This window comes from Myotis daubentonii, chromosome 5 (assembly GCF_963259705.1).
Source record: "Myotis daubentonii chromosome 5, mMyoDau2.1, whole genome shotgun sequence".
Lineage (NCBI taxonomy): Eukaryota > Metazoa > Chordata > Mammalia > Chiroptera > Vespertilionidae > Myotis > Myotis daubentonii.
Window position 1 is genome coordinate 32230779 of NC_081844.1, and position 25058 is coordinate 32255836.

Here is a 25058-nt window from a genome sequence, read left to right on the forward strand (position 1 = left end):
AAACTTTTTAAACAGGGGGCCAGTTCACTGTCCCTCAGACCGTTGGAGGGCTGGACTATAATTTAAAAAAAAACTATGAACAAATTCCTATGCACACTGCACATATCTTATTTTGAAGTAAAAAAAACAAAACTTCAAAAAAAAAAAAAAGGCCCTACTAACTGCAAAAAAAAAAAAAAAAAAAAAATAGACCTCCTAACTTAAAAAAAAAAATCCTAACTTGTTCTTACCTCAGTCCTCAGGCAGCAGCAGGCTCTGCACAGGCAAGCTCATGACTGGTCCGATCACACGTGAGACTGAGAGGAGGAGTCCAGAGACAGAGTGTGGCGCACATTCCACACATGCGCACTGTGGGCGGGAGGAGTAGGCTGCTAAGCAACAGGCAGCAGCGGCAAAAACACCCAGTGGGCGGATAAATGTTTTCGGTGGGCCACATGTGGCCCGTGGGCCGTAGTTTGAGGACCCCTGATATAGATATTTTTATTGATTTCAGAGGGGAAGGGAGAGGGAGATAGACAATGATGAGAGAGAATCATTGATTGGCTGCCTCCTGCATGCCCCACGCTGGGGATGGAGCCTGCAACCCAGGCATGTGCCCTGACTAGGAATCAAACTGGTGGCCTCTTTCTTGGTTCATGGGTCAATGCTCAACCATTGAGCCACACCAGGTGGGCTAGGCTAGCGATTTTTAAATCTTTTTAGTATAGTACCCTGATTGGGGATCAAACTTGCAACCTTGGTGTATCCGGACGAGGATCCAGCCAACTGAGCTACACTGGGTGTGCTGCAGCACACAGGTGTGTCACAAGAATTGTTAAAATATGCAATAACTAATTATTTAGTCATGGACACTGACCTCTTTTCCCTTAGATTGTCAAATTAAAAAATGACAGCCAACAATACAATAGCTGTCTGGTATAAAGAAATCAAAATTATACCTATTTTTGTCAGATTAGCAAAAAATATTCTATTTTTTGGTGTGCCGCAGAATTTTAGTAATTAATTTGTGTGCCATAAAATGAGGAACGTTGCCGAAACCGGTTTGGCTCAGTGGATAGAGCGTCGGCCTGCGGACTGAAGGGTCCCAGGTTCGATTCCGGTCAAGGGCATGTACCTGGGTTGCGGGCACATCCCCAGTGGGGGGTGTGCAGGAGGCGGCTGATCGATGTTTCTCTCTCATCGATGTTTCTAACTCTCTATCTCCCTTCCTCTCTGTAAAAAATCAATAAAATATATTTAAAAAAAAAAAAGAGAAACATTGAAAATTGCTGCCCTGGGCCAGTTCTGAGCTGAACTCGTGGTCTCTGGCACCCTCTTCTGGTAGAATTTTTAATTACAGACTTATTGAAGTATAATTACATAACAATGGGGTCATCCATTTTAAGCATACTGTTTGAGGATTTTTTGTATAGTTGTACAATTGTACAACCATCACCAGAACCCAATTTTAGAAAATGTCCATTGTCGCTGAAATGTCTCTCTTGTCCTTTTTGAATCATCCCTACTTTTCTGTCTCTGTAGGTGTGACTTTTCTAGAAATGTCATGAATGGAATCACAAAATATGTGGTCTTTTGTGCCTGGCTGCTTTCACTGAGAATATATATTTTTTAATCCTCACCCAAGGATATTTTTCCATTGTTTTTTGCTTGTTTGTTTGTTTGTTTTTTAGAGAAAATGGAGGGGAAGAAGGAGGTGGAGAGAGAAAAAAACACATCGATGTGAGAGATACATCAATTGGTTGCCTCCTGTTCTCATCCTAACTGGGCGGGGGTTCAAACCTGCAACCAAGATATGTACTCTCTGGGTGTATGTATGCATGTGCACACGTAAGTTATGCATGTTTTCCCCTTTAATTTTGAGAGTTAATTGCATTCTGTGCCCCTTTATCCCAAGTCAGTGGGCATTTTCTAAGAATACTGAGCTAGGAGGTTTTGAGAGTGACAGGCAGCCCTTTTGTGGCCATGCTTTTTCTCTATTGAAATAATTCTTTTTTTAAAATATATTTTATTGATTTTTTACAGAGAGGAAGGGAGAGAGATAGAGAGTTAGAAACATCGATGAGAGAGAAACATCGATCAGCTGCCTCCTGCACATCCTCCACTGGGGAAGTGCCCGTAACCCAGGTACATGCCCTTGACCGGAATCGAACCTGGGACCTTTCAGTCCGCAGGCCGACGCTCCATCCACTGAACCAAACCGGCTTCGGCTGAAATAATTCTTGATCTCGTCTGGATATAATGACTTTGTCAGTATGTCTTGCAAATATTTTTTCCTTGTTGTCATTTGCTTTCTTCACAGTGGCTTTTAAAGAGCAACTATTAACAAATTTTAATGACCCACTTGATTTTTCCTTGGTGTGTGTTTGTCCCATTTTCTGTCTTATCAAAGAAATCTGCCTGACCTAAGGGAAACAGATTTTTTCCCCTGTGTTTCTTCTGGAAGTTTTATTATCTTTCATTCATGTCTATGATTCGCTCTGAATTGATTTGTGTATACTATGGTGTGATGAAGTTATCAATTCTGAATAGGCAGACATGCCCTTAAATGGAAGACCTGCAAGAATTTTCAATTCTCTCTAAATTGAGCCTGTTAGTGCAATTTCCACCAGCTGTCCCAGCTCATCCCACCTGCCACCTACCGAACACATGACCTTCTCCAGGTGCCTGAGATGGCAGCTTGCAGCCAGAAGCTGCCCACAAAGTCCTAGACCTGGCCCGGACCCACCTCCGTCACCTTGGGCCAGCCCACCAGTACCAGAAGCATCTTGCCTAGAAACTGGAAAAAGCTGGGGCTTGGTCCTCAGAAGGGGAGGAGTGAGGGTAGTGAGGCAGGTTAGAGGCTTCCTGTATATGATGCCAGTCAAACAGCTGTGTGGGGCTTGGGAGAGACAGCAGAAGGGATCGGTGCTTGAGCCAGTCCCTTGTCACACTGTGACATATTAAATTTGTTATATATGCTATTTATTAATATGGTTAATTTGGTTCCTCCCTACCAGAATCTAAAAAGGATGAGGGCAAGGATTTTTTCTGTTCAGTGAAGAGAACAGAGTGGGGGCTATGGAAGGTGCTTAATGAGAATGTATTTGAGGAATCCACACGCATTTTTCCTGGGTCCACCCAATACACAAAACAAAATATTCACAAATGTGACAACATGAACGAGGTCGCCATCCAGGACAGGATATCACAAGGAATTTATAAGTAAGAAAAGCCCCGTGTAAGAAATGCACAAAATTTGACCCCACTTCTGGAAGAAATGAGATTCAAGGAAGAAACATTCTAACCATGGAAATATCTTTTTATACGTGTGTTAGCGTGAAGAAAGTGTTGGAGGAAATAAGCGTTTGTGAGTAGTTATTGTGGATTAGGGTGACATGGGCGCCTTAGACTGGCACGGTGACCGCGCCTCCAGCCACACAGCTGGTCGGCGTTCTGACCATAGCCACGCCCCGGGGCGGGTCCCATGTAAGCCACGCCCACAGCCCCCTGCCATTCCAGCTTCAGACCCGCCCTGGAAGGGCGGACCGGCCCTTGGGCTCAATGGCGTCCCAGCTCTGCTCAGCGATTGGAGGAGGTAGCTCCCCCCCAAACCAAGACCCGCCCCCATTCCGCTCCCTGCCACGCCAGAACCGGAAGCAAATGACGTATAAAGGGCCCCAGGGCCCGGGGTGGGCACGCTCCTGTCTTTCGCACCAGGTGAGATCTGCAGGTTGGCACATGTCGGACGGTGCACTCCTGGTGTCGGTGTGGGCGGTGCCCGACTGTGGGGGTGGCCTGTGGTCCCACCAGAGGTTGGCCGCAGGAAGGCCTACCAGTGATGGCGAACCTATGACACGCGTGTCAGAGGTGACACGCGAACTCATGTTTTTGGGTGATTTTTCTTTGTTAAATGGCATTTAAATATATAAAATACATATAAAAAAATCTAAGTCTTTGTTTTACTATGGTTGCAAATATCAAAATATTTCCATATGTGACACGGCACCAGAGTTAAGTTAGGGCTTTTCAAAATGCTGACACACGGACTCAAAAGGTTCGTCATCACTGGCCCAGGCGCTCAGCCATTGATGCTGAGACCGGGAGAGTTTGCTGGGAGAGTGACTCCCGAACCCTGTTTGCAAGTTCATTTGCCACCTTGGCCAAGTGAGCAACCGGATCTCTCTGAGCTACACTTTCCACATCTGCAAAACGGGATATCGCTTCCTCTCCAGTGGGCTGTGTGGTGCCGGTGTGTGGCCCTGGGGGTAGGAAAGTGGCGGCCGGAGGACTTGGGGAGGCCTGGGACCCCCTGGCCCCTCTCTCCCCATCTCCCTCCAGGCCATCACAAATTCTAAATACTGTCCAACGTGTATTAATATTCACAACGTGGCTATTGTAAGTTATCTGTCACAATTGATTGCTCTAGTTGATGGCGTTGTGATGAGAGTCTGTGGCCTCTCTAACAGTTCTTTGGGCTTTGTTAGGGTGTGCTATCCGGCTCAATTGCAGACGCCACGTGAGGTGGGGTAGTCAGCTCTCTTGCCTTACTTACAGAACCCCTGTTTTGTTCAGGGGAGTGATGTGCTCTGAATGGAAGAAAACCAGAAACACACAATAATGAACAAAAGCGTCACCTCCTACTCTTCATTGCATCCACTGATTGCCACGCCCCGTGGTCCTGGACAATGAGAGGTCGAGAGAAGTCACTGGGGACAGAGATGACCAGCTTGTACTCCTCACCCTTTGCCTCGCTGCCTCCCACCTCTCTTGGCGTGTATGCCTGAAATCCCCACCTGGTGCCTTCAGTGGGGTGTAGCCACGAAGGTCACAGCCACCAGCTGAAGCAAGGCGCAGGAGCGTGGGCCTGCAGTGGCACACCGAGGCAGCCGCTCCACTTCTGTGTGGTTAACTTTGAGCGTCTTTATGTGAGGAAAAGAACCCTGTGATGGTTCAGCCACTCATTTTTTTAAAACTTTTTTATTGTTGTTGTTAATCCTTGCCCCAGGATATTTTTCCATTGATTCTTAGAGAGAGTGGGAGGGAGGAAGGGAAGCGGGGAGAGAGAGACACGTGGATTGGTTGCCTCCCGCATGTGCCACGGGGCCAGGGAGCAAGCCTGCAACCGAGGCAGGTGCCCTTGACCAGAATCGAACCCAAGACCGTTCAGTCTGATGCTCTAACCACTGACCAACAGGCTAGGGCTTTTTTAACTTAAAAATAACTAGAGTTTCACAGAGAGGTCTTGTACCCTTGCCCCATCTTCCTCCAGTGGTAGCATCTTACAGAGCTTTCGTACAAACCAGGAGATAGAGCCCTGGCCAGTGTGGCTCAGTTGGTTGGGCATCGTCCTGGTCTGGGAACATGCTCAGGTTTCAGACTTGATTCCCAGCAGGGAATGTGCAGGAGGCAGCTGATTGATGTTTCACTCTGATTGATGTTTATCTCTCACATCAATGTCTCTCTCTCTCTTCCTCTCCCTCTCCCTTCCTCTCTCTCTAAAAAAATCAATAAACTATTAAAAAAATGAAAACAAACCAGGAGATCAACATTTGTACAATCCAAAAGGCTTATTCAGATTTTGGCAGTTTTATATGCATGTGTGTGTGTGTGCGTGTGTGCATGCGTGTGTGCACGTGTGCGTGTGTGTGTGCGTGCGTGCATGTGTGTGTGTAATTTTCTGCCATTTTATGATGTAGATTTGTGCAAACTGCCACCAAAATCTGTTCATTACCACAAAGATTCCTCCGGAAGCCACTGTTTTAAGGATGCTTGAAATCCCTGATGTATCTGATACGTGGTTATTTTATAAAAAATATATTTTATTGATTTTTTACAGAGAGGAAGGGAGAGGGATAGAGAGTTAGAAACATCGATGAGAGAGAAACATAGATCAGTTGCCTCCTACACACCCCCTACTGGGGATGTGCCTGCAACCAAGGTACATGCCCTTGACCGGAATCGAACCTGGGACCCTCCAGTCCTCAGGCCGATGCTCTATCCACTGAGCCAAATCGGTTAGGCCACTTTATTCCTTTTTTATACTTTCTTTTATTTGTCCAATTTGTATTGTTTTTACTACAACTTCCATTTTCCTCAAATTCTAGGTCCTCAGTTGTTTGTGAGACCCTGCTGACTTGACAGAGTCTTCAGGAACTAGGCGCTCCTCTTACCCAACAGGTGTGCCAGGCCCAGGTGCTGGCCTCCACCGACGCCTACAGAGTCCACCTCAGCTTGGGAGGGGTTGTGTCTGCCTTTGGATATGAGGAGCTAGACCAGGCTCCTCGGTGCTGTTGACTTCCAAGGCGAGAGTTGTTCACATCAAGCAGCACCGAAATCTCATTGCTCACAGAATCCTGACATTCTGGCTCTGGGTCTAGGAGCTGACAAGGAAATAACTTTTGAGCAAGCCAAGTATCCATTCTGTGTCATCAGAATGATGGTTTTCAGTCTTTGCCTTACTCAGAATCCACTCTATCTCAGTAAAAATCATTCTTGTAATTATCTGTGGATACACCTATATCACTTGTTGTTGCACTTGGCTTCCAGATTTCAAGCACTTATTATCCCTGAGTGTACCGCATTTGGTTTGCTTGCTCACTCTCATTTCCCCTGCGAATATGAGCGCAGGAGTCCTAGGAATTGAGTCCAGTTCCCTGATAGTCTTCCTCGCCTCCCCCCACCCCCCCCCCCCAACACACACACATTGGTGAAGAGGTTCCCTGTTGAAATAGGACATGTGGGATGTTCCAGGACACGGTCTTTGCGGAGGTGGCTGTGAACCTCACCGGGGAGGAGTGGGCTTTGCTGGATGGTGCTCAGAGGGAGCTCTACAGAGAGGTGATGCTGGAGACTTACCTCAGCAGGTAAGGCCCCTGTACTTAGATTTTAGGGAAGAAATAGTTTTTACAGTTGTCCCTTCTCTTTGGGGCCAAGGAATGGGGATATGTTGGAAAAAAGACAGACACAGTCCAAGCCTTCATAGGACCGACCTAGAATCAAATAGCTTTTCCATGAAAACAAAGATTCATATATCAGTCTGTTTATTACTGTTGAGGAAAGTCTGAGGCTTCTTTTTTTAAAAAAAATTCTCACCAAAGGATATGTTGATGTGTTTTTTTTTTAATTGATTTTTTCTTCTCTTTAGAGAGGAAGGAAGGGGGTGGTAAACATTGATGTGAAAGAGAAACATCCATTGGTTGCCTCCCGTATATGCCCTAACTGGGGATCGAACCCACAATCTAGGTATGTGCCCTGACCGGGAATCATACTGGCAACCTTTTGGTGTATGGGAGAACACTCCAACCAACTGAGCCACCTGGCTGGGGCACTTCCCAGTTTTATAAGTGTGAGCAAGTCTCCAGTTCGCTGTGGGGCAGTGAGAGCAGCTTTGTGGTTTTCACCCTTGAGACAGTTACACTGTGGTTAATACACATTTAACGTGATAATTTTGCTGAAATTGAACCTACACTTACTCAACATCACTTTAAGGTCCTAGTATTAGCCCTTTTCATAAAATGTTTGTTGCCCTCCATCTTCCCCTATGATGAGCTTTTGTCCAGGTGCAAGGCAGTGGCCACATACCATCTGATCTCCCAATGGCAGCTGGGGACCATAAAGAAAGACTCCTTTGCCCAGCCAGTGTGGATCAGTGGTTGAGCGTTTACCTATGAACCAGGAGATCATGGTTCAATTTTCAGTCAGGCCACATGCCTGGGTTGCGGGCTCAATCCCCAGTGTGGGGCGTGCAGGAGGCAGCCAATCAATGATTTTCTCATCATTGATGTTTCTCTCTCTCTCGCCCTCTCCCTTCCTCTCTGAAATCAATTAAAAAATAAAAGGCTTAATCTAGGCCTTTGTTCCTGCAAACAGCAGAACAGCAACCCTCAGGAGGAATAAGTTCTGAATAAAGGCATGACGTTTGGACATGTCCAACAGAAGCATGTCTCAGTCTGTGTTTGCGATGGGTGACGTTTGTCTTTCATGCAGCTTCTCTGTTGGACTTTTCATTTATCCTCACTCATGTGGGAAGACTTTCTGTATCTCCTCTTACACCTGCTTCGATTTTCTGAGCATATTTAGCTCAACATTAGTCTTCGTTTCTTGGAAGAATTTCTTAGTGAAAAGGCTGCCATTTTGACTTATTTTCTATTATTGCCAACGTTTCAAATAGCTAAGGTCCTTGGAGCGTTTCTTTGTTCACATGTCCAGTTTCTTTTTCTATGTTGGGATCAGTGTATGAAAAAAAATCCACGTAGGGTCTCTTTACTTTCCTCTGTTGTACCATCTTGATCCCAAGAAAGTATATGCTACCAATTACTGCAGGTTGTTTCCTGCACAAAGTCAGTAGATCGTGTTCTCAGTGGAATATTTTAGAGACTGAAATGTCCAGTGAAGAGAAAATAGTAAGATTCACAAGAAATGCTTCCTGGTCTTTTTTTTTGGAGAACACTGGACATTTCATAGCATTTGGAGATCATCACGAAACCCGAGAGAGGTGTTTGAGGTGAGTGGCATTCCCGCGGGCAAAGGGCGTTCTTGGCAGAATGTCAGACTAACTTGAAATTTATGAGAAAACCTAGCTAATCAATAGCGTACTCAGAGACTGTTCACAAGATAACATTTTCATAAATGTGATGTAGATATTGTCTAAAACAGAATTCAGTTGGAAACCATGATCAGGAAGCCCCAGATGTAAGGAATACTGAGAGTTAGGGCTCCATGTGAGCTCAGCCAGAGCAAAAAGCTTGTTGCACATAGTAACAATGCAGACAGTGCCAAAAACATACCCACTTGTTGAAAATGGCAGCTACATAGTCAATATAGTCATGGCGAACCATGAATAAGTCATTAATCAAGACATTTACAATCTTGTTGTTGTCGTTAATCCTCACCCAAGGATATTTTTCCCATTGATTTTTAGAGAGAAGGGAAGGAAGGAAGGGAGGGGGAGAAAGAAAGAGACAGAGTGACAGACCAACATTGATGGGTGGCTACGTGCCCTTGAGCCTTCAGTGCATGGCCGACGCTCTAACCACACCAGCCAAGGCAACATTTACAATCTTTAATTCCTAATAGTGTGCTCCCTATTTTGAAGTCATGTGCTGGAGACTCCCTGTGAAAGTAATGAAGGCAGTGAATGTGGAGACACCCTGAACCAGATCACAGATCCTCCCGTGCACGACAGACATCTGACTGGAGTTAAACCCTATGAATGTACTAGGTGTGGAAAAACCTTCACAGATCTCCCACTGGACACAAACCTCACCCGTGTGAGGAGTGTGGAAGAGCCTCCAAGCGTGTCTTGTGTCTGAGCACGCCTGTGGAAACAGACCTTGTGGAGAAACGCTATCAAAGTCAGGATACTGGGAGATCATCTGAGAGATTCGTGAAGTTTGAGTAGTAAAAACTCCTTTCATTGTAAGAAATGTGGAAACGCTTTCACTTGCCACTCATCCTTTCTGGGACATGTGAGAGGTCCCTGTGGACAGAAAATTCACGCCTGTAAAGCATGCGGGAAAGCCTTTAGATTTTATTCCTACCTTACACGACATGTGAGAACTCACACTGCAGAGATGCCCTATGAATGTAGGCATTGTGGAAAAACTTTCTGTTGTTACTCCTACCTACAAGAACCCGGGAGAACACACACCGGGGAGAAACCGTGTGAGTATAAAAAGTGTGGGAAAGCCTTTGGAGTGAAACCCTATGAATGTCTGGAATGTGGAAAAGCTTAACCATTTTGGCTCAGTGAATAGAGCATCAGCCCACGGACTGAAGGATCCTGGGTTCCATTCTGGTCAAGGGCACTATGGGTTGCAGCTTGACCCCCGGCCCTTGACCCCCGGGCACATGTGGGAGGCAACCAATCAGCGTATCTCTCACATGGATGTTTCTGTCTCTTCCCCTCCTTTCCACTCTCTCTAAACATCAATGGAAAAATATCCTCAGGTGAGGATTAACAACAAAACAAAATAAAAAATGGGCAAAGAACGTGAATGGATATTTCTCAAAGATGAGTTACAAATGGCAATAAATACCTGAGAAGATTCTCAACATCACAAATCACCAGGGGAATGCAAATCAGACCCACAAGGTGATACCACTTCTACCCATTAAGATGTCTAGAATGAAGCAATTCAGAAGAAAGGGATGATGTGAAGAAACTGGGACCCTTGTACACTTCCAGTGGGAATGTGACATGGTGCAGCCATTGGGGAAGAGAGCTGGCGGTTCTCAGAAAGTTAAACCCCCTATTATATGTGACCCTGCCATTCCCTCCTACCTGTATTGAAACAGCACTCAAATAGGTTACATGAATGCACCTGGCAGCACTCTTCTAAACAGCCAAAAGTGGACATGTCTATCAGGGGGTGAATGTTACGGAACAGAAAGTTCCACCACCTGGCACTAGGAGAGCCAAACACTGAACACCAAGAATTGTAATGGAGAGAGGTTGGTTATTTTTAGTATGAATGGAGCCACCCAAGAGAACAGGCAGCTGAAGCCCAAGGGCCCTAACTCCTTGAATTTTTATGGACAAGGAGTTGTATGGAGCAAAATCACAAGTCATATGAGTAAGGGGTTTGGGGTCGTGGCTCTTGCTGATTTGATTGGTCACGAATGAGGCGAGGGCAGTAAATCATCATTTCAGATCTTTGGGTCGGCATCGCGTCCCTCGGTTTAATGGGGACGTAGCCAGTGGTCCTTCTGCTTGAGGGCCCAGGAGCTGAAGCACAACGTAGGCCGTGATTTTAGCTTTAGCTTCACAGAAACTCCAACCTTGAGACCCTCAGTCAAGGAATGGCCGTTGTTCCTGGCTGTTGGGGTCAGTGACTGGCAGGGGGCGGGCTCAGGCCCACAGGGCGCGCTTCGTGCTGCGAACTGAAGGCAGGGCTGGGGCTGAGCCGGGGAGGCTGCGCCCACAGCCCGCCACCCCGCCCGCTCCTCAGACCGGGTCTGTGACTGTCCAATGAGGGGAGAGCGAGGCGGGGCCCAGGGCAACGTCAGGGAGCAGGGGCGGGGTTGCCCAATCAAGACATGGAAGGGGGCGGTCCTCAGAAACTGCCCAATTACGGCCTGGTGGCGTGACGGAGTTGTGCCCAATCGGAGTCCACAGGAAGGGCCAGGCTGCAGCACCGTCCAATCAGCGGGGGGGCCGCGCGTTCGCCCGGAGCGGGCGCTGCTGTCCTGCGTCGTGGTCTCTCCGCCCGCGGAGGCGCGCTCGCGGGTCCGCGCGGGCCCCTGGGTTCCTGTCATCCTGTCCCACTTCCCGGGCTGCGGAGAGGACGCCGCCCCGAGAGCCCGGAGCAGGTCGCGAGATGGTGAGTGCGCGGAGCGGGCCGAGGCCGGGCTGTGTTGGTTCGGACCGGCTGGAAGCCGCGCAGCCCCCACTCCCCCACCCCCCCGAGTGTCCTTTCTCGGTGGCGGGCTGGGCCGGCGTCGTGTCCCGGCGCCGAGGCCTTGGCCGAGCTGGGGGACCGAGGAAGGACCAGCCGGCCGCCATCGCGGGCGGCCAGGGGCTGGGGGCGGGATGGACGCCGGGGCGGACCTGAGCTGGACCCGACAGATCACGTCGAATCGGACTTGGTTCAGACTGTGCAGTGGGGACAGGCTGGGACCCGAGCTGTGCCGCCTCCAGGGAGAAACGGACTTTTCTTCTCCGAGGCAGGAGGGTGAGCGGGCAGGCGGCGTGACGGCACCTGCCACCCTGTGGTCAGCGCACTCAGCTCCGGTCAGCGGGCTTTGTCGGCGCCTCCGTGCATGTTCAGACAGGATGGGGACAGTGCCTGCGCCTGTCGGGAGGACATAAACTAGGAAAGCTTGGATAAAAGATGGGAAATTGTGACCACTTTGTCAAGCCCGTGAAGTTTGAAAAAGTCCAAGCTTTGTAAGGAGAGATTTTCATTCAAAAGAGTTCGCAGGGCGGAGAGGGGACTGCACTTGGGCAGAGGCTGGGCAGCGGGGAGCACTCTCAGGCCGTGCCATCTGCAGGGGTCTCAGGAGTTGGGCTTTCGAGTCTTGCTTTTATAGAGAGGCGTCAACAAAGGTAGGAGGGACTGGTGTGGTTGGGAGAGCAGCCCCGGAGGCCAGCGTGTCCTCAGGAGAGGGTGTCCGGGCTGCGGCGGAGGACAGGCCTGAGTTCAGGGCTCTGGGGTCAGGAGAGCAGCTCAGCCGAGCTCTGCTGGGAGGAACATACAGCCGACCATTCAGGGCCAGAGAACGGGGATGCGGGTGTCTGCCTCTGGGCTGTCAGAGGTAAACGTGGAGACATCTGAGTCTTACTGTCGGTGGTTGCTGCAATGTGCCTTTTTCCAGAGCAGTTGGTTGGGGTGGTGCCTTTCACCTTCCGTGGATGTTCCAGAACAGGGTCAGGAAGGATTGAGTCAGCATTGTCACCTGGCGCCTGTGCGGCTCTTCAGTGTCCAGCTCGGCGCTAAGAGCCTTCCCTTATTCCAGCCTCGGGTTTCTTCACGTGAGAGAGGGTGGCTCGGTGTCTCAGGTCTTTGTCCGTCCTGCTGACTCATATTATTCCCCCACTCAACCAGAGGTGCCTCTGAGGAAGTGTTTCAGATACAGTAAACGTCCTCTCTTCTACAGGATCGTGGGGAACATGCACACAGCTTCCCACCTTCATGCACGGTTGGTGGAGATCCACAGTAAAAAGATTCATAAAAACCATAGTGACGCTTCCATTCAGGGTGCAGAGTCTGTGACACTTGATGTCAAAGATTTATGCAAATGTTGTGAATTATGACTTGTTATAGTTGGTTTTTGCATCATCCACAGAGTTGCTGGAGTTAAGTGTGATTTGTGCAGACTGAGTAAGACTGTGAAGGGTCCTGGGTTCGATTCCAGTCAAGGGCATGTACCTCATTTGCAGGCTCAATCCCTGGCTCTGGTCAGGGTGTGTGTGGGAGGCAACCAATTGATGTGTCTCTCTCACATTGATGTTTCTCTCTATCTCTTCCTCTCCCTTCCACTCTCTCTCTCTAAAAGAACAAAACAAAAACTCAATAGAAAAAATATCCTCCAGTGAGGATTAACAACAACAACAAAAAGCTAACAATGCCTTTGTCCCACCCCAGAGATTTCAATGGTCTTGGGGGGTGTGGCATCGGCTTTGGACTAAAATTATATATATATTTTAAATAATAATTGTAGGGAACATGCACACAGGTATTCCGACTGGTATGAGGTGATCTCATTTTGGTTTTAATTTGCATCTCTCTGATGATTAGTGACTTTGAGCATCTTTTCATGTCTAATGGCCATCTGTATATCCTCTTTGGAAAACTGTCTGTTTAGGTCCTTTGCCCATTTTTTTTAATATATTTTTTTTATTGATTTGCGAGAGAGGAAGGGAGAGGGAGAGAGAGATAGAAACATCAATGATGAGAGAGTCATTGATTGCCTCCTGTCCACAACCTGAGCATGTGCCCCGACCGGGAATCAAACTGTGACTTCCTGGTTCATAGGTCAACGCTCAACCACCGAGCCACGCCACCTGGCATCCATTTTTTTAATTGGATTTTGTGTGTGTGTGTGTGTGTGTGTGTGTGTGTGTGTGTGTGTGTGTGTTGAGTTACATGGAGTTCTTTATAATTTTGGATATTATCCCGTTATCAGATGTATTATTGGTGATGATACTGATTTTTTAAAATTGTATTTTAACCAATACCCCTGCTATGATCAGTTTTAAGTTAATAATTTGTCTGTAGGATTGGGAGATTTCTAAATACTAAATCTTTTCATCTGGTACTAGTGAAGTTTAGTGTTTTCCCTTTGTAAGTCTTTTCCCACATTGTTGTTTTTCATCACTGCACTGGCTAGGCCTTCACAGGTGTACAATCGTATACATGCCCACTCTCACCTTTTGTTCCTGATCTCAGAGGGAACAGTTGTAACATTTCACTGTTAAATAGGAAGTTGTCTCTGGGCTTTATGTAGATACCATTTCTTTCTGATTGTTCCCTTCTTGTCTTAAAGTTGTATTGTCATCAATGAGCAGTGACATGAGACCAGGATGTCCTCAGCATCTATAGACTGGAAGCCTATGGTTAGTGTGCCTTTTTTTCATGAATGGGATAAATTGTACTCATTGAACAATCAATATTTTTAAAAAGCATTTTTAATGTGTATATATATATATATATATATATGTATATGTATATGTATATATATTGATTTCAGAGAGGAAGGGAGAGGGAGAGAGAGATAGAGATATCAATGATGAGAGAGAATAATTGATTGGCTGCCTCCTGCACGACCCCTATTGGGGATCGAGCCCACAACCCGGGCATGTGCCCTTGACCGGAATCGAACCTGGGACCCTTCAGTCCGCAGGCCAACACTCTATCCACTGAGCAAAACTGGCTAGGGCAAACAATCAATATTTACTCCATCTTGCCTTTCTGGAATGAAATGAACTTGGTTTTGAGTTAATATTCTTTTTATTCATTTATTTATTAGATTTTTTGTTAATCCTCACTCAAGGATATTTTTCCATTGATTTTTAGAGAGAGTGGGAGAGGGAGAGACAGAGAGAGAGAGAAACCCATTGACTGGTTGCCTCCCGAATGCACCCTGACTGGGCTGGGGATGGAGCCTGCAACTGAACCCGGGACCCTTCAGTCTGCAGGCCCATGATCTATCCACTGCATCAAACCGACTAGGGCCTAGACTAGACTGTCTTTTTAAAAAAAAGCATGTTGGTGTTTTTTTTTTATTTCCAAGAGCAAGGGAGAGAGAGACATCAATGATGAGAGATAATCATTGATTGGCTGCCTCCTGCACACCCCCCACACTGGGAATCAAGGCTGCAACCGGGTCATGTGCCCTGACCAGGAATTGAACCATGACCTCCTGGTTCATAGGTTGACGTTCAATCACTGAGCCACACCAGCCGGGCTAGATTGCCTTTTAAAACTCCTTTTGCCTCTATATTTATGAATGTCGTTGCCTTTGAATATTTTTTTGAATTGTCCCTTTCTGGTCTTGGTAATACTCTGGTTTTTTCCCCTACAATTTGGAATCGCTGATTATTTATTTAAATTTATTTTTATTGTTGAAAATATTACAGATTCCCCCCCTTTCTCCTCCATTGACCTCCTCCATCCCACTCCCTGCCCCTGAACCGCTGATTTTTGAATATTTAGTACCTGGCCGAGGAACCCTTTGAGAACTGCATTTAGTATGTGGGGATAGTAGAATCAGCTGGTTTTGTTTCTTTAAAGAACACAGACATTCTCAGGTGTCCTCTTGTGTCATCTCAGGTATGTTTATTGATTTCTATACATTTATCCCATTACATCTAATATTAAAATAATCTCTTCCCATAAGTGGTACTAGCTCCTCGGTGTATTTAATCTATGAAACATCTGAAGTTTTGTTCCATTTTCCTACTCTTATTTGGTTAAATTCAATGGAATTTGAATGAAAATGCCATTAGTTTAAGGAGGATATACAGGGTGGGGCAAAAATAGATTTACAGTTATTCATATGGAAAATAATAAAATAGCTCAGCTGGAGTGGCTCAGATGATTGATCTTCGTCCTGTGCACTAAAAGGTTTCAGGTTCGATTCCGGTGTGAGAGAGAAACATGGATCCTGTATGCCCCCTGACCTGGGCTCCAACCTGCAACCTAGGTATGTGCCCTGACTGGGAATCGAACCCACAACCTTTGGTGTATGGGATGATGCTCCAATCAACTGAGACACCAGGCTAGGGCTGTCTGAACTTTTTAACAACAGTTTTATATGAGATATAATTTACATACTATAAAGTTTACTTATTTAATTTATAAAATTTATTGGTATCTGGCACATTTACAGAATTGTGCGATTATTCTTATATTAGGACATTAAAATTTTTTATTTATGGATTTTGAGAGAGGGGGGGAGATATTGATGTGAGAAAGACACATCGATTGGTTGCCTCCACACTGGCTCTGATCCAAGACAGGGATTGAACCTGCAACCCAGGTACATGCCCTTGATCAGGAATTGAACCCGCAACCCTTTGGTGCGCAGGCTGACGCTCTAACCACTGAGAAACACAGGCCAGGGCTTTTTAAAAACAAGTATAAAAAGTACAGTCTAACATAACAATAAAAAGCATAGTTGTTAGCCTAAATTTTTCTCATTACTTAACATGGCCATGCCATCATTATGAAGCTAGCTGAGTACCAATTCACCTCTTGATAAGTAGGTTCCTAGCAAGGAATATTATTGTATAAACAAGTGGGCCCATTAGTTATTTACTGTTTTTAACAAGCACATGCCACGAGGCTACAAGTTACTTGTGTTAGCACCTGCCTCTTCTTTTCTCTTAAGGTATCCCCAAAAAATGTATATGCACTTTGAGTGATTATAAAGTCAGTGTTTATTAACATACAGCTCATTTTCAAATTTTAAAAGAATATACAGAAATGAGTAATTTTTTTTTTCAGTGCCTGTTTTCAAATCGATGACTGTTCTGGTCCAGGCACTGCTGATAATGCCAAGCAATGGATCGTAAACATTAGGAATTATTTTGTTTGTATTTGTGTGCCCTCAATTTGTCGACTGTTGCCAGTTTTGTACTGTAGATAAAGTTGATGTATCCCCATTAAAAAAAGTCTAGTGGCACTTTAGAATAAATTTTCTTTGTTCAAAGCTTAGTCTGGCTTCACCCATTATTTTAAATCAGTTAAATCTGAAATGGAGTGAAAACTGAGTTATCAGCTGTTAATGTGTATATACATTTTTTGGGGACACCCTATATATCACACCCACATCCCCTTTTTGCTACAGAGACATAGTTTTTTTTTTTTTTTAATATATTTGTACTAGAGGCCAATGCACGAAATTCATGCAAGAGTAGGTCTTCCTTCCCCCCGGCTGCCAGCACCAGCTTCCCTCTGGCACCTGGGACCCAGGCTTCCCTCCAGCCACCCGCAGGCACCTGGATCGGGCTTTCCTCGCAGCCCGGCTACGTCTAGAACAGTGGTTCTCAACCTTCCTAATGCCGCGACCCTTTAATACAGTTCCTCATGTTGTGGTGACCCCCAATTTCATTGTTACAAATTGAACATAATTAAAGCTAGTGATTAATCACAAAAACAATATGTAATTATATATGTGTTTTCCGATGGTCTTAGGCGACCCCTGTGAAAGGGTCCTTCGACCCCAAAGGGGTCGCGACCCACAGGTTGAGAACCGCTGGTCTAGAAGGTTGTCTGGAAGGACGTCCAGGCTAATTAGCATATCACACTTTTATTATTATAGATTGACTTCAGAGAGAGGAAGGGAGAGGGGGAGAGAAATAAAGGGTGTCCCAAAATTCACGCAAGAAGTAATTTTGATAGAAGACACAGGTTTATAATTAAAAATTGTAAATTTTTTATTGATTCATAAAGTATACAGTATAGGGTTATGTATGGAATAGCATATCGGGTAAATGGCCTCCACGGCTTTGCTGGCACATACGCACTCTTTTGTTATTGCCTGAGCAGCCGCATTTTCAAAGAAGAATGGTCCGATGGTGCCTCCAGCCCCAAATCCGCACCAAACAGTGACACGTTGTGGATGCATTTGTTTCCCAACAATCACTCGTGGATTTTCTGAACCCCAAATGCGACAATTTTGTCGATTAACCAAGCCATCAAGATGAAAATGAGCCTCATCAAAATTCAGCCACATTTATGCAAAACGGTCATGGAAAATTTCAACAAAAGAGTGCGTATGTGCCAGCAAAGCCGTGGAGGCCATTTACCTGATATGCTATTCCATACATAACCCTATACTGTATACTTTATGAATCAATAAAAAATTTACAATTTTTAATTATAAACCTGTGTTTTCTATCAAAATTACTTTAAAAAAATATTTTATTGATTTTTTACAGAGAGGAAGGGAGAGGGATAGAGTTAGAAACATTGATGAGAAACATCGATCAGCTGCCTCCTGCACACCCCCCACTGGGAATGTGCCCGCAACCAAGGTACATGCCCTTGACCAGAATTAAACCTGGGACCCTTCACTCCGCAGGCCGACGCTCTATCCACTGAGCCAAACCGGTTAGGGCCAAAATTACTTCTTGCGTGAATTTTGGGACACCCTTTACTAGTTTTGTGTTGATATTTGTTTTTCCTTCTCTTGGTTATGTAAACACACAGGAGTGGAATTGCTGTTTTGTGGTAGCCATGTTCATCATTTTGAGGACCTGCTGGGCTGTCTTCCAAAGTGGCTTCACTACTTTACTTCCCATAAGCTATGTGTGAGGGTTCTGACTTCCTCACATCCTTACCAGTACTTGTCTGTCTGTCTCACAGCCATCTTAGTAGTGTGAACAGATACCTGCTTTAGTTTTGACCTGCATTTTCTTGATGACTAATGGCTAGAATCTTTTAGGTGCTTATTGGCCATATGAATTTTTCCTTTTAAGAAGTATCTGCTCACATTCTTTGCCCATTATTTAATTACATTATTTGTCTTTATCTTGTTGCCTTTTTAAAAATTGTGGTCCTATGAGTTTTCTGTATGTATTTATGTCTGGTATCAGGTATGTGATTAGCAATTCCTAGTTTAACCCTGGTTGATGTAGTGTTGCCTTTTCTGTGCCTGATACAATTGTGGGTCTGGTTTTGTGTGGGTTTTTTTGTTTTTGTTTTTGTTTTTTGTAGATTTTGAGAGAACAGTTTTTAAAAATTTCAACTTTTAAAATAATTTTTTGCCCTTTATTTTATTGATGTGATGTCATCCAACCCAACATTGCTCTAAAATACACATTAGGTAGTTTTTTTCTCTCTGTTAGAGTCGCCGTTAGCTCTATTACCATTAGATCCTTCAGTAATTCTTCTTTGTGGGACGATTTTTCTCATATTCCCGGCACAAGGTTGTTTATTTGCGAGGCTGTGCTGGCTTGAAAATTTCTTCAGGAACCAAGTTCCCCTTTTACCCAACCGGTGTGCCAGGCCCCAGGCTTGGCCTATACCTATGCCCACTGTGTCCACCTCATTGGGGGAGGGGTTGTGTCTCTGCCTCTGTCAGATATGAGGGGACTAGACCAGGCTCCAGAACAGTGTTGACTTACAAGGTGAGAGCTGTTTAGATCAAGCAGCACTGGAAATCTCAGTGTTCATGACTGTCTGACATCCTGGTTCCAGGTCTTGGAGCTGACAATAACTATTGAGGAGCCAAGTATCTGATTCTACATTATCTGAACAATGACTTCATCTTCAGTCTTTTTTTTAATCCTCACCCCAGGATATTTTTTTTCTATTGATACACACACACACACACACACACACACACACACACACACACATTTTTTTAACTGATTTCAGAGAGGAAAGGAGAGGGACATCAATGATTAGAGAGAACCATTGATAGGCTGCCTCCTGCATACCCCCTACTGCATACCCACAACCGGGGCATGTGCCCTTGACAGGAATGGAACCCCAGACCCTTAGGTCCACAAGCTGATGCTCTAACCACTGAGAAAAACCAGCCAGGACTCATTTTCAGTCTTTAACATACTCAGAATCTGCTATATAACAGTAAAAGCCATTCTTTTAAATTATGTATGGACTAGAGCAGTGATTCTCAACCTTCCTAATGCCTCGACCCTTTAATACTGTTCCTCATGTTGTGGTGACCCCCAATTTCATTGTTACAAATTGGACATAATTAAAGCATAGTGATTAATCACAAAAACAATATGTAATTATATATGTGTTTTCCGATGGTTTTAGGTGACTCCTGTGAAAGGGTCGTTCGACCCCCAAAGGGGTTGCGACCCACAGGTTGAGAACTGCTGGACTAGAGGCTCAGTGCACAAAATTCATGCACTGGTAGAGTCCTTAGTGGCTGTTGGCTGCTGGCCAGGGCCTGCCTCCCTTCCCCCCGGCCGGCCCCACTCCCGGTCGAACTCCCAGAGGAACTCCTAGTTTCGGGGAAAATTTGCATATTACACTTTTATTATATAGGAAGTTTATATCACTTGTTCTTGTACTTTGCTTCATGGTTCCAAGCTCTTACCACTATTGACTATAATGCATTTTATTTGCTTGCTTATTCTCATTTCCCAAAAGAGCATGAGCTTGGGTGTCCTAGGAATTGAGTTCTGTTCCAGCCTCCCCCATCCTCCTGCACATGCTGGTGAAGAGGTGCCCTGTTGAAACAGAATATGTGGGATGTTTCAGGACACGGTGGTCTTTGCGGATGTGGCTGTGTGCTTCACTCGGGAAGAGTGGGCTTTGCTGGATGGTGCTCAGAGGAAGCTCTACAGAGAAGTGATGCTAGAGACCTTCAGGAACCTGGCCTCAGTGGGTAAGGCTGGCTTTATCCCTCACTTAGTCTTTTAAGGAAAAAGTATTTCTTACAATTGTTCTTTTTTTATTGGGTCCAAGGAAGGGCAATATGTTAAAAAAAATAAAAGGCTTACGTAATCCAAGCCTTCATGGAACATATCTAGAGTCAAATATCTTTTTCATGATAAAAAAAAGTTTTATATATTGAGTTGACTTTTTATTTCTCTTGAACAAAAGTCTGAGGCCCCCTAATTTTTATAAGAATGAGCATAGTCTCCAGTTTGCTGTGGAAACAGCTTTATGGTTCTCACCCATAAAGCCCAAGTATGGGCCCTTCTCATAGACTGTGTGTTGCCCTCCATCCTCCATCATGAGGACCTTTTCTCCAGGGGCAGGGCATCAGCCAAACACACCATCAATCTCCTAATGGCAGCTGGGGGCTGTGAGGAAAGGCTTCCTTTAAGGGCCTCTGTGTCTGGGAACTCCAGAGAACAACAACCCGCAGGAGGAACAGATTCTGGATAAGGGATTGCTATTTGGACAAATCTGTTAGAACCGTGACTCACCCTGTGTTTGAGAGGGAGACGTTTTACGTTTACCCTGCATTCCTGTTGGATTTTTTATTGTATCCTCACTCACTTGGGAAGACTGGCATCTCCTGTAAAGGGAACATTTGGGCATGTGCATTCTGCCGTTCCTCCCTACTTTGCATTTTTATAACATTTATATTTATTTGGTCTTTATCTTTTTTTTATAGTATTTCTTAGTGACCAGGCTGCCATTTTGACTTACTTTTCCTATTATTGTCAAAGTCCCAAATAGCAAAGGGCTTTAGAGTTTTTCTTTGCTTATAAACTTATTCTTCCTTATAAAAATTATTTATACTTTTGGATCAGTATATGAAAATAAATCCATACATTGTTCTTTATTTCACCATTTCTTTCCCAGAAATTTAATCTAATTATGCTATCAGTTGTTACAGATTGTTTCACTCAAGTTAAAACCCAAGCATCATGTCCTGGGCAGGATAATTTGGAGAATGAAATATCCAGTGAAGAGAAAATACTACAATTCATAAGGAGTGATTCCTGGTCTGCTTTTAGAGAAAACTTCACAGTTTATAACATTGCAGATGAGCACCAACCTCAAGAGAGGCATCTGGGGTGAGTGGAACAGGGGATCTCAGCAATATTAGACTAACTTGAAATTAAAGAAAAAGTACAAACCTAGCTAGCTAATCAGTAGGGTACTCAGAGAATTTTCACAAGACACTATTTTCATACATGCGATGTAGCTATTGAGTGTCTGAAACAGAACTCAGATGGAAACCATGATCAGGAGACCCCATATGTAAGAAACACTGGGAGTTATGGCCCTATTTTAGCTCAGCCAGAGCAATAAGCTTGTTTCATGATGGAATAATGCAGACAGTACCAAAAACATACCCGTCATTGAAAATGGTGAATATTGCTCATTAGAACCATCAATAATCTGTAATAAAGAAATCACTTATGAGCATTAATCACTAATAGTGTGTTTCCTGTTTTGAATAGAAGTCATTTTGTGGAGAGTTTCTGTGAAACTAAGGAAGGTAACCAATGTGGAGACACCCTGAACCAGATCACAGATCTTCTTGTGGATGAGACACATATCCCTGGAGTTAAACACTATGAATGTACTAAGTGTGGAAAAGTCTTCAAGGATTGTTCTTTCCTTATAAATCAGCAGAGATCTCCCACTGGACATGAACCTCATCCCTGTGAGGAATGTGGACAACCATGCAGGTTGGTTTCATGCCTGAGTACTCAGGAGGAAACTGATCTTGTGGAGAAACCCTATAAATCTCAGGATACTGGGAGAGCAGCTAAGAAATATGTGAAGAGTCTCAGTAATAAAAATTCTATTGAGTGTAAGAAATGTGGAAAAGCTTTCACCTGCCACTCATCCTTTCGGGGACATGTGAGAGGTCCCTGTGGACAGAAAATCCATGTGTGCAAAGTATGTGGAAAAACCTTTATGTATTACTTTTACCTTACAGGACATGTGAGAACTCACACTGGAGAGAAATCCTATGAGTGTAAGGCATGTGGGAAAGCTTTCAGTAGTCTTAAATACTTTAGAAGACATGTGAGAACACACAGTGGAGTGAAACCCTATGTATGTAAGGAGTGTGGGAAAGTCTACAGGTATCTCACAAATCTGCAAGAACATGCAAGAACACACAGTGGGGAGAGACCCTATGTATGTCAGCACTGTGGGAAAACCTTTAGTCGTCACTCCTCCCTTCGAGGGCATGTAAGAACACACAGTGGAGTGAAACCCTATGAATGTCAGCAATGTGGTAAAGCTTTCAGGTTTCCTGCAAACCTGCAAGTACATGTGAGGACACACACTGGGGAGAGACCCTGTGAATGTCAGCACTGTGGGAAAGCATTTAGGTATGCTGCATCCCTGCGAGTACATGTGAGGACACACACGGGGGAGAGACCCTATGAATGTCAGCAGTGTGGCAAAGCCTTCACTAGTCACTCTTACCTTCAAAAGCATGTCAGAACACACACTGGGGAGAAGTCCTATGAATGTAAAGAGTGTGGGAAAGCTTTTAGGCAGCTTCAGCATTTTCAAGGTCACATGAGAATACACAGTGGAGCGAAACCCTATGAATGTAAAGAATGTGGGAAATCCTACAGTTTTCTCTCATCCCTTCGAATACATGTGAGAATGCACAGTGGGGAGAGACCCTTTGAGTGTCAGCAGTGTGGGAAAGCCTTCAGTCGTCTCTGCTCCCTTCAAGGACACATGAGATCACACACTGGGGTGAAACCCTATGAATGTAAGGAGTGTGGGAAAACCTTCAGGTATCCTGACAACCTGCGGGTACACGTGAGGACACATACTGGGGAGAAACCTGATGAATGTCAGCAATGTGGGAAAGCCTTCAGGTATCCCACATCTCTGCGAAAACATGTGAGAACGCACAGTGAAAAAAATACCTGAATGTCAGCAATATGGGAAGGTTTTCACGTATCTTGAGTATCTGCAGGCACATGTGAAGACATATAGTGAACAGAAACTCTGAATACAAGAACCATGGGATGCCTTCATTCTTCCTTTAAAATTTATGGTGTGAGCAAACACACTGGAGATAAAACTGTATGGATGGAAAGAATAAGGAAAAATCTTCAGATATAGCACTTCACTTATTTTGTACATGAAAATTCAGAGCAGGAATGAAATCTTTTAATTATTGTAAATATGATACTGACTTTGTAAATAGCTCACCCTTAACAGTGATTTCCAGTATATTAATTTCTGGTTCATGTTGCTGATATGAAAACTTGAGACAAGAAATATTTCTCTTTGTCCCTAAAATACTACACATATTTTATTACCTTGGACTTTTTTTTTTTTCATAATTTAGTGATTTTTTCAGTCAAATTTACAGTTAGGAAAACAGGCTCAGAAAGCCAAAGTAATTTGCTGAATATCATCAACAGTTAAGAGTTGCTGGGACCCCCCCTTTTTTTTTTTTTTAAATAGCAAAACTTTACCTGGCCAGTGTTGCTCAGTGGTTGAGCATCGACCTATGAACCAAGAGGTCATGGTTCAATTCTGTTCATGGCACATGCCCAGGTTTCAGGCTCATTCCCCAGTCTGGGGCATGAAGAAGGCAACAATCAGTGATTCTCTCTCACCATTGATGTTTCTCTCTCTCTCTCCCTTTCCCTTCTCTGGAATCAATAAAAACATATTTTAAAAAATTAAAATAAAATGGCAAAATTTTGTTTATATTTCTAAATTCTGAGTGTTAAAGATATTATCCCTTTTATATTTTGCTCTTTTAAAATATTTAAAATGTAAAAAGTTTTTTTAAATTACAGTTTACATTCAATATTATTTTGTGTTAGTTTCAGATGTAACAGCATAGTGATTAGATTAAGTGGTTTTTATTTTTTTATGTGAAACGATGTAATTTTATTTTTGTTTTTCCTTAGTAACTTTACTCATTGATCTACTGATCACATTAAGTAACAACATATGTACTTAAAAAAAAAAATCTATATTGTTGAAAGTATTACATATGTCCCCCTTTTCCCCCATTGTCACCCTCCAGCCCACCCCAGACCCTCACCACCCCACTGTCTGTGTCCATGGGTGTGCATATTTGCATATAAGGTCTTTGGTTGATTACCTCCCACCCACCAACCCTTCCCCACCTTCCCTCCGAGATTCTGCACTGTGTTCCATGCTTCCATGTCTCTGGATCCACGCCAGTCATCAGTTTATTTTGTTAATTAGATTTCACATGTGGGTGAGGTTATGTGATACTTGTCTTTCTCTGACTGACTTATTTCACTTAGCATGATACTCTCCAGGTCTCTCCATGCTGTCTCAAAGGGTAAGAGATTCTTCTTTTTTACTGCTGCATAGTATCCCATGGTGTAAATGTATCACAGCTTTTTTATCCACTCATCTATTGATGGGCATTTGGGCTGTTTCCAGATCTTAGCTATTGCAAATTGTGCTGCTGTGAGCATAGGGGTGCATACATTCTTTCTGATTGGTGTTTTGGATCTTTTAGGATATATTCCTAGAAGTGGGATCACTGAGTCAAATGGCAGTTCCATATTTAATTTTTTGAGGAAACTCCATACTGTTTTCCATAATGACTGCACTAGTCTGCATTCCCACCAGCAGTGCAGGAGGGTGCCTTTTTCTTCACATCCTCGCCAGCACTGGTCATTTGCTGATTTGTTGATGGTAGCCATTCTGACAGGTGGTGAGGTG

General features: G+C 44.4%; 3 protein-coding genes across 5 annotated transcripts in view; 2 read left to right on the forward strand and 1 right to left on the reverse strand.

The window, feature by feature from the left end:
• Positions 1-3540: 3540 nt before the first annotated feature.
• Positions 3541-9290, forward strand: LOC132236085 (zinc finger protein 791-like). The gene is made up of 3 exons (XM_059699496.1): positions 3541-3696; positions 6730-6842; positions 9074-9290. The coding sequence occupies exons 1-3, from the start codon at positions 3541-3543 to the stop codon at positions 9288-9290; spliced, it is 486 nt and encodes a 161-aa protein (XP_059555479.1).
• A 1855-nt stretch (positions 9291-11145) lies between these two features.
• On the forward strand, positions 11146-24069 carry LOC132235221 (zinc finger protein 77-like). Of its 3 annotated transcripts, none has more exons than XM_059697239.1 (4): positions 11146-11300; positions 20163-20289; positions 21244-21433; positions 21824-24069. In XM_059697239.1, the coding sequence occupies exons 1-4, from the start codon at positions 11298-11300 to the stop codon at positions 23265-23267; spliced, it is 1764 nt and encodes a 587-aa protein (XP_059553222.1). In that variant the 5' UTR covers positions 11146-11297; the 3' UTR covers positions 23268-24069. The 3 variants fall into 3 exon arrangements, with proteins under 3 accessions (XP_059553222.1, XP_059553221.1, XP_059553223.1); XM_059697238.1 differs by having other exon boundaries at positions 11174-11300; positions 20052-20289; XM_059697240.1 differs by lacking the exon at positions 11146-11300 and having other exon boundaries at positions 20157-20289; positions 21219-21433.
• LOC132235219 (zinc finger protein 555-like) overlaps positions 23309-25058 on the reverse strand; it is a 34400-nt gene continuing 32650 nt past the window's right edge. The window contains exon 3 of the mRNA XM_059697235.1: positions 23309-23421. Within this exon, the coding sequence (XP_059553218.1) occupies positions 23390-23421 (32 nt within the window). The 3' untranslated portion in view covers positions 23309-23389. The remainder of the gene's footprint in view (positions 23422-25058) is intronic.

Excerpts from the sequence above, each read along its gene's own strand:
- LOC132236085 (XM_059699496.1), top strand. The coding sequence starts at position 3,541 with ATGGCGTCCCAGCTCTGCTCAGCGATTGGAGGAGGTAGCTCCCCCCCA. Across the intron at positions 3,697-6,729 it reads GCTCCTGTCTTTCGCACCAG|GACACGGTCTTTGCGGAGGT; the intron begins GTGAGATCTGCA and ends GGGATGTTCCAG. Across the intron at positions 6,843-9,073 it reads CTGGAGACTTACCTCAGCAG|TCATGTGCTGGAGACTCCCT; the intron begins GTAAGGCCCCTG and ends CCTATTTTGAAG.
- LOC132235221 (XM_059697238.1), top strand. The coding sequence starts at position 20,154 with ATGTTTCAGGACACGGTGGTCTTTGCGGATGTGGCTGTGTGCTTCACT. Across the intron at positions 20,290-21,243 it reads CAGGAACCTGGCCTCAGTGG|TTGTTACAGATTGTTTCACT; the intron begins GTAAGGCTGGCT and ends TTATGCTATCAG. Across the intron at positions 21,434-21,823 it reads CCTCAAGAGAGGCATCTGGG|AAGTCATTTTGTGGAGAGTT; the intron begins GTGAGTGGAACA and ends TGTTTTGAATAG.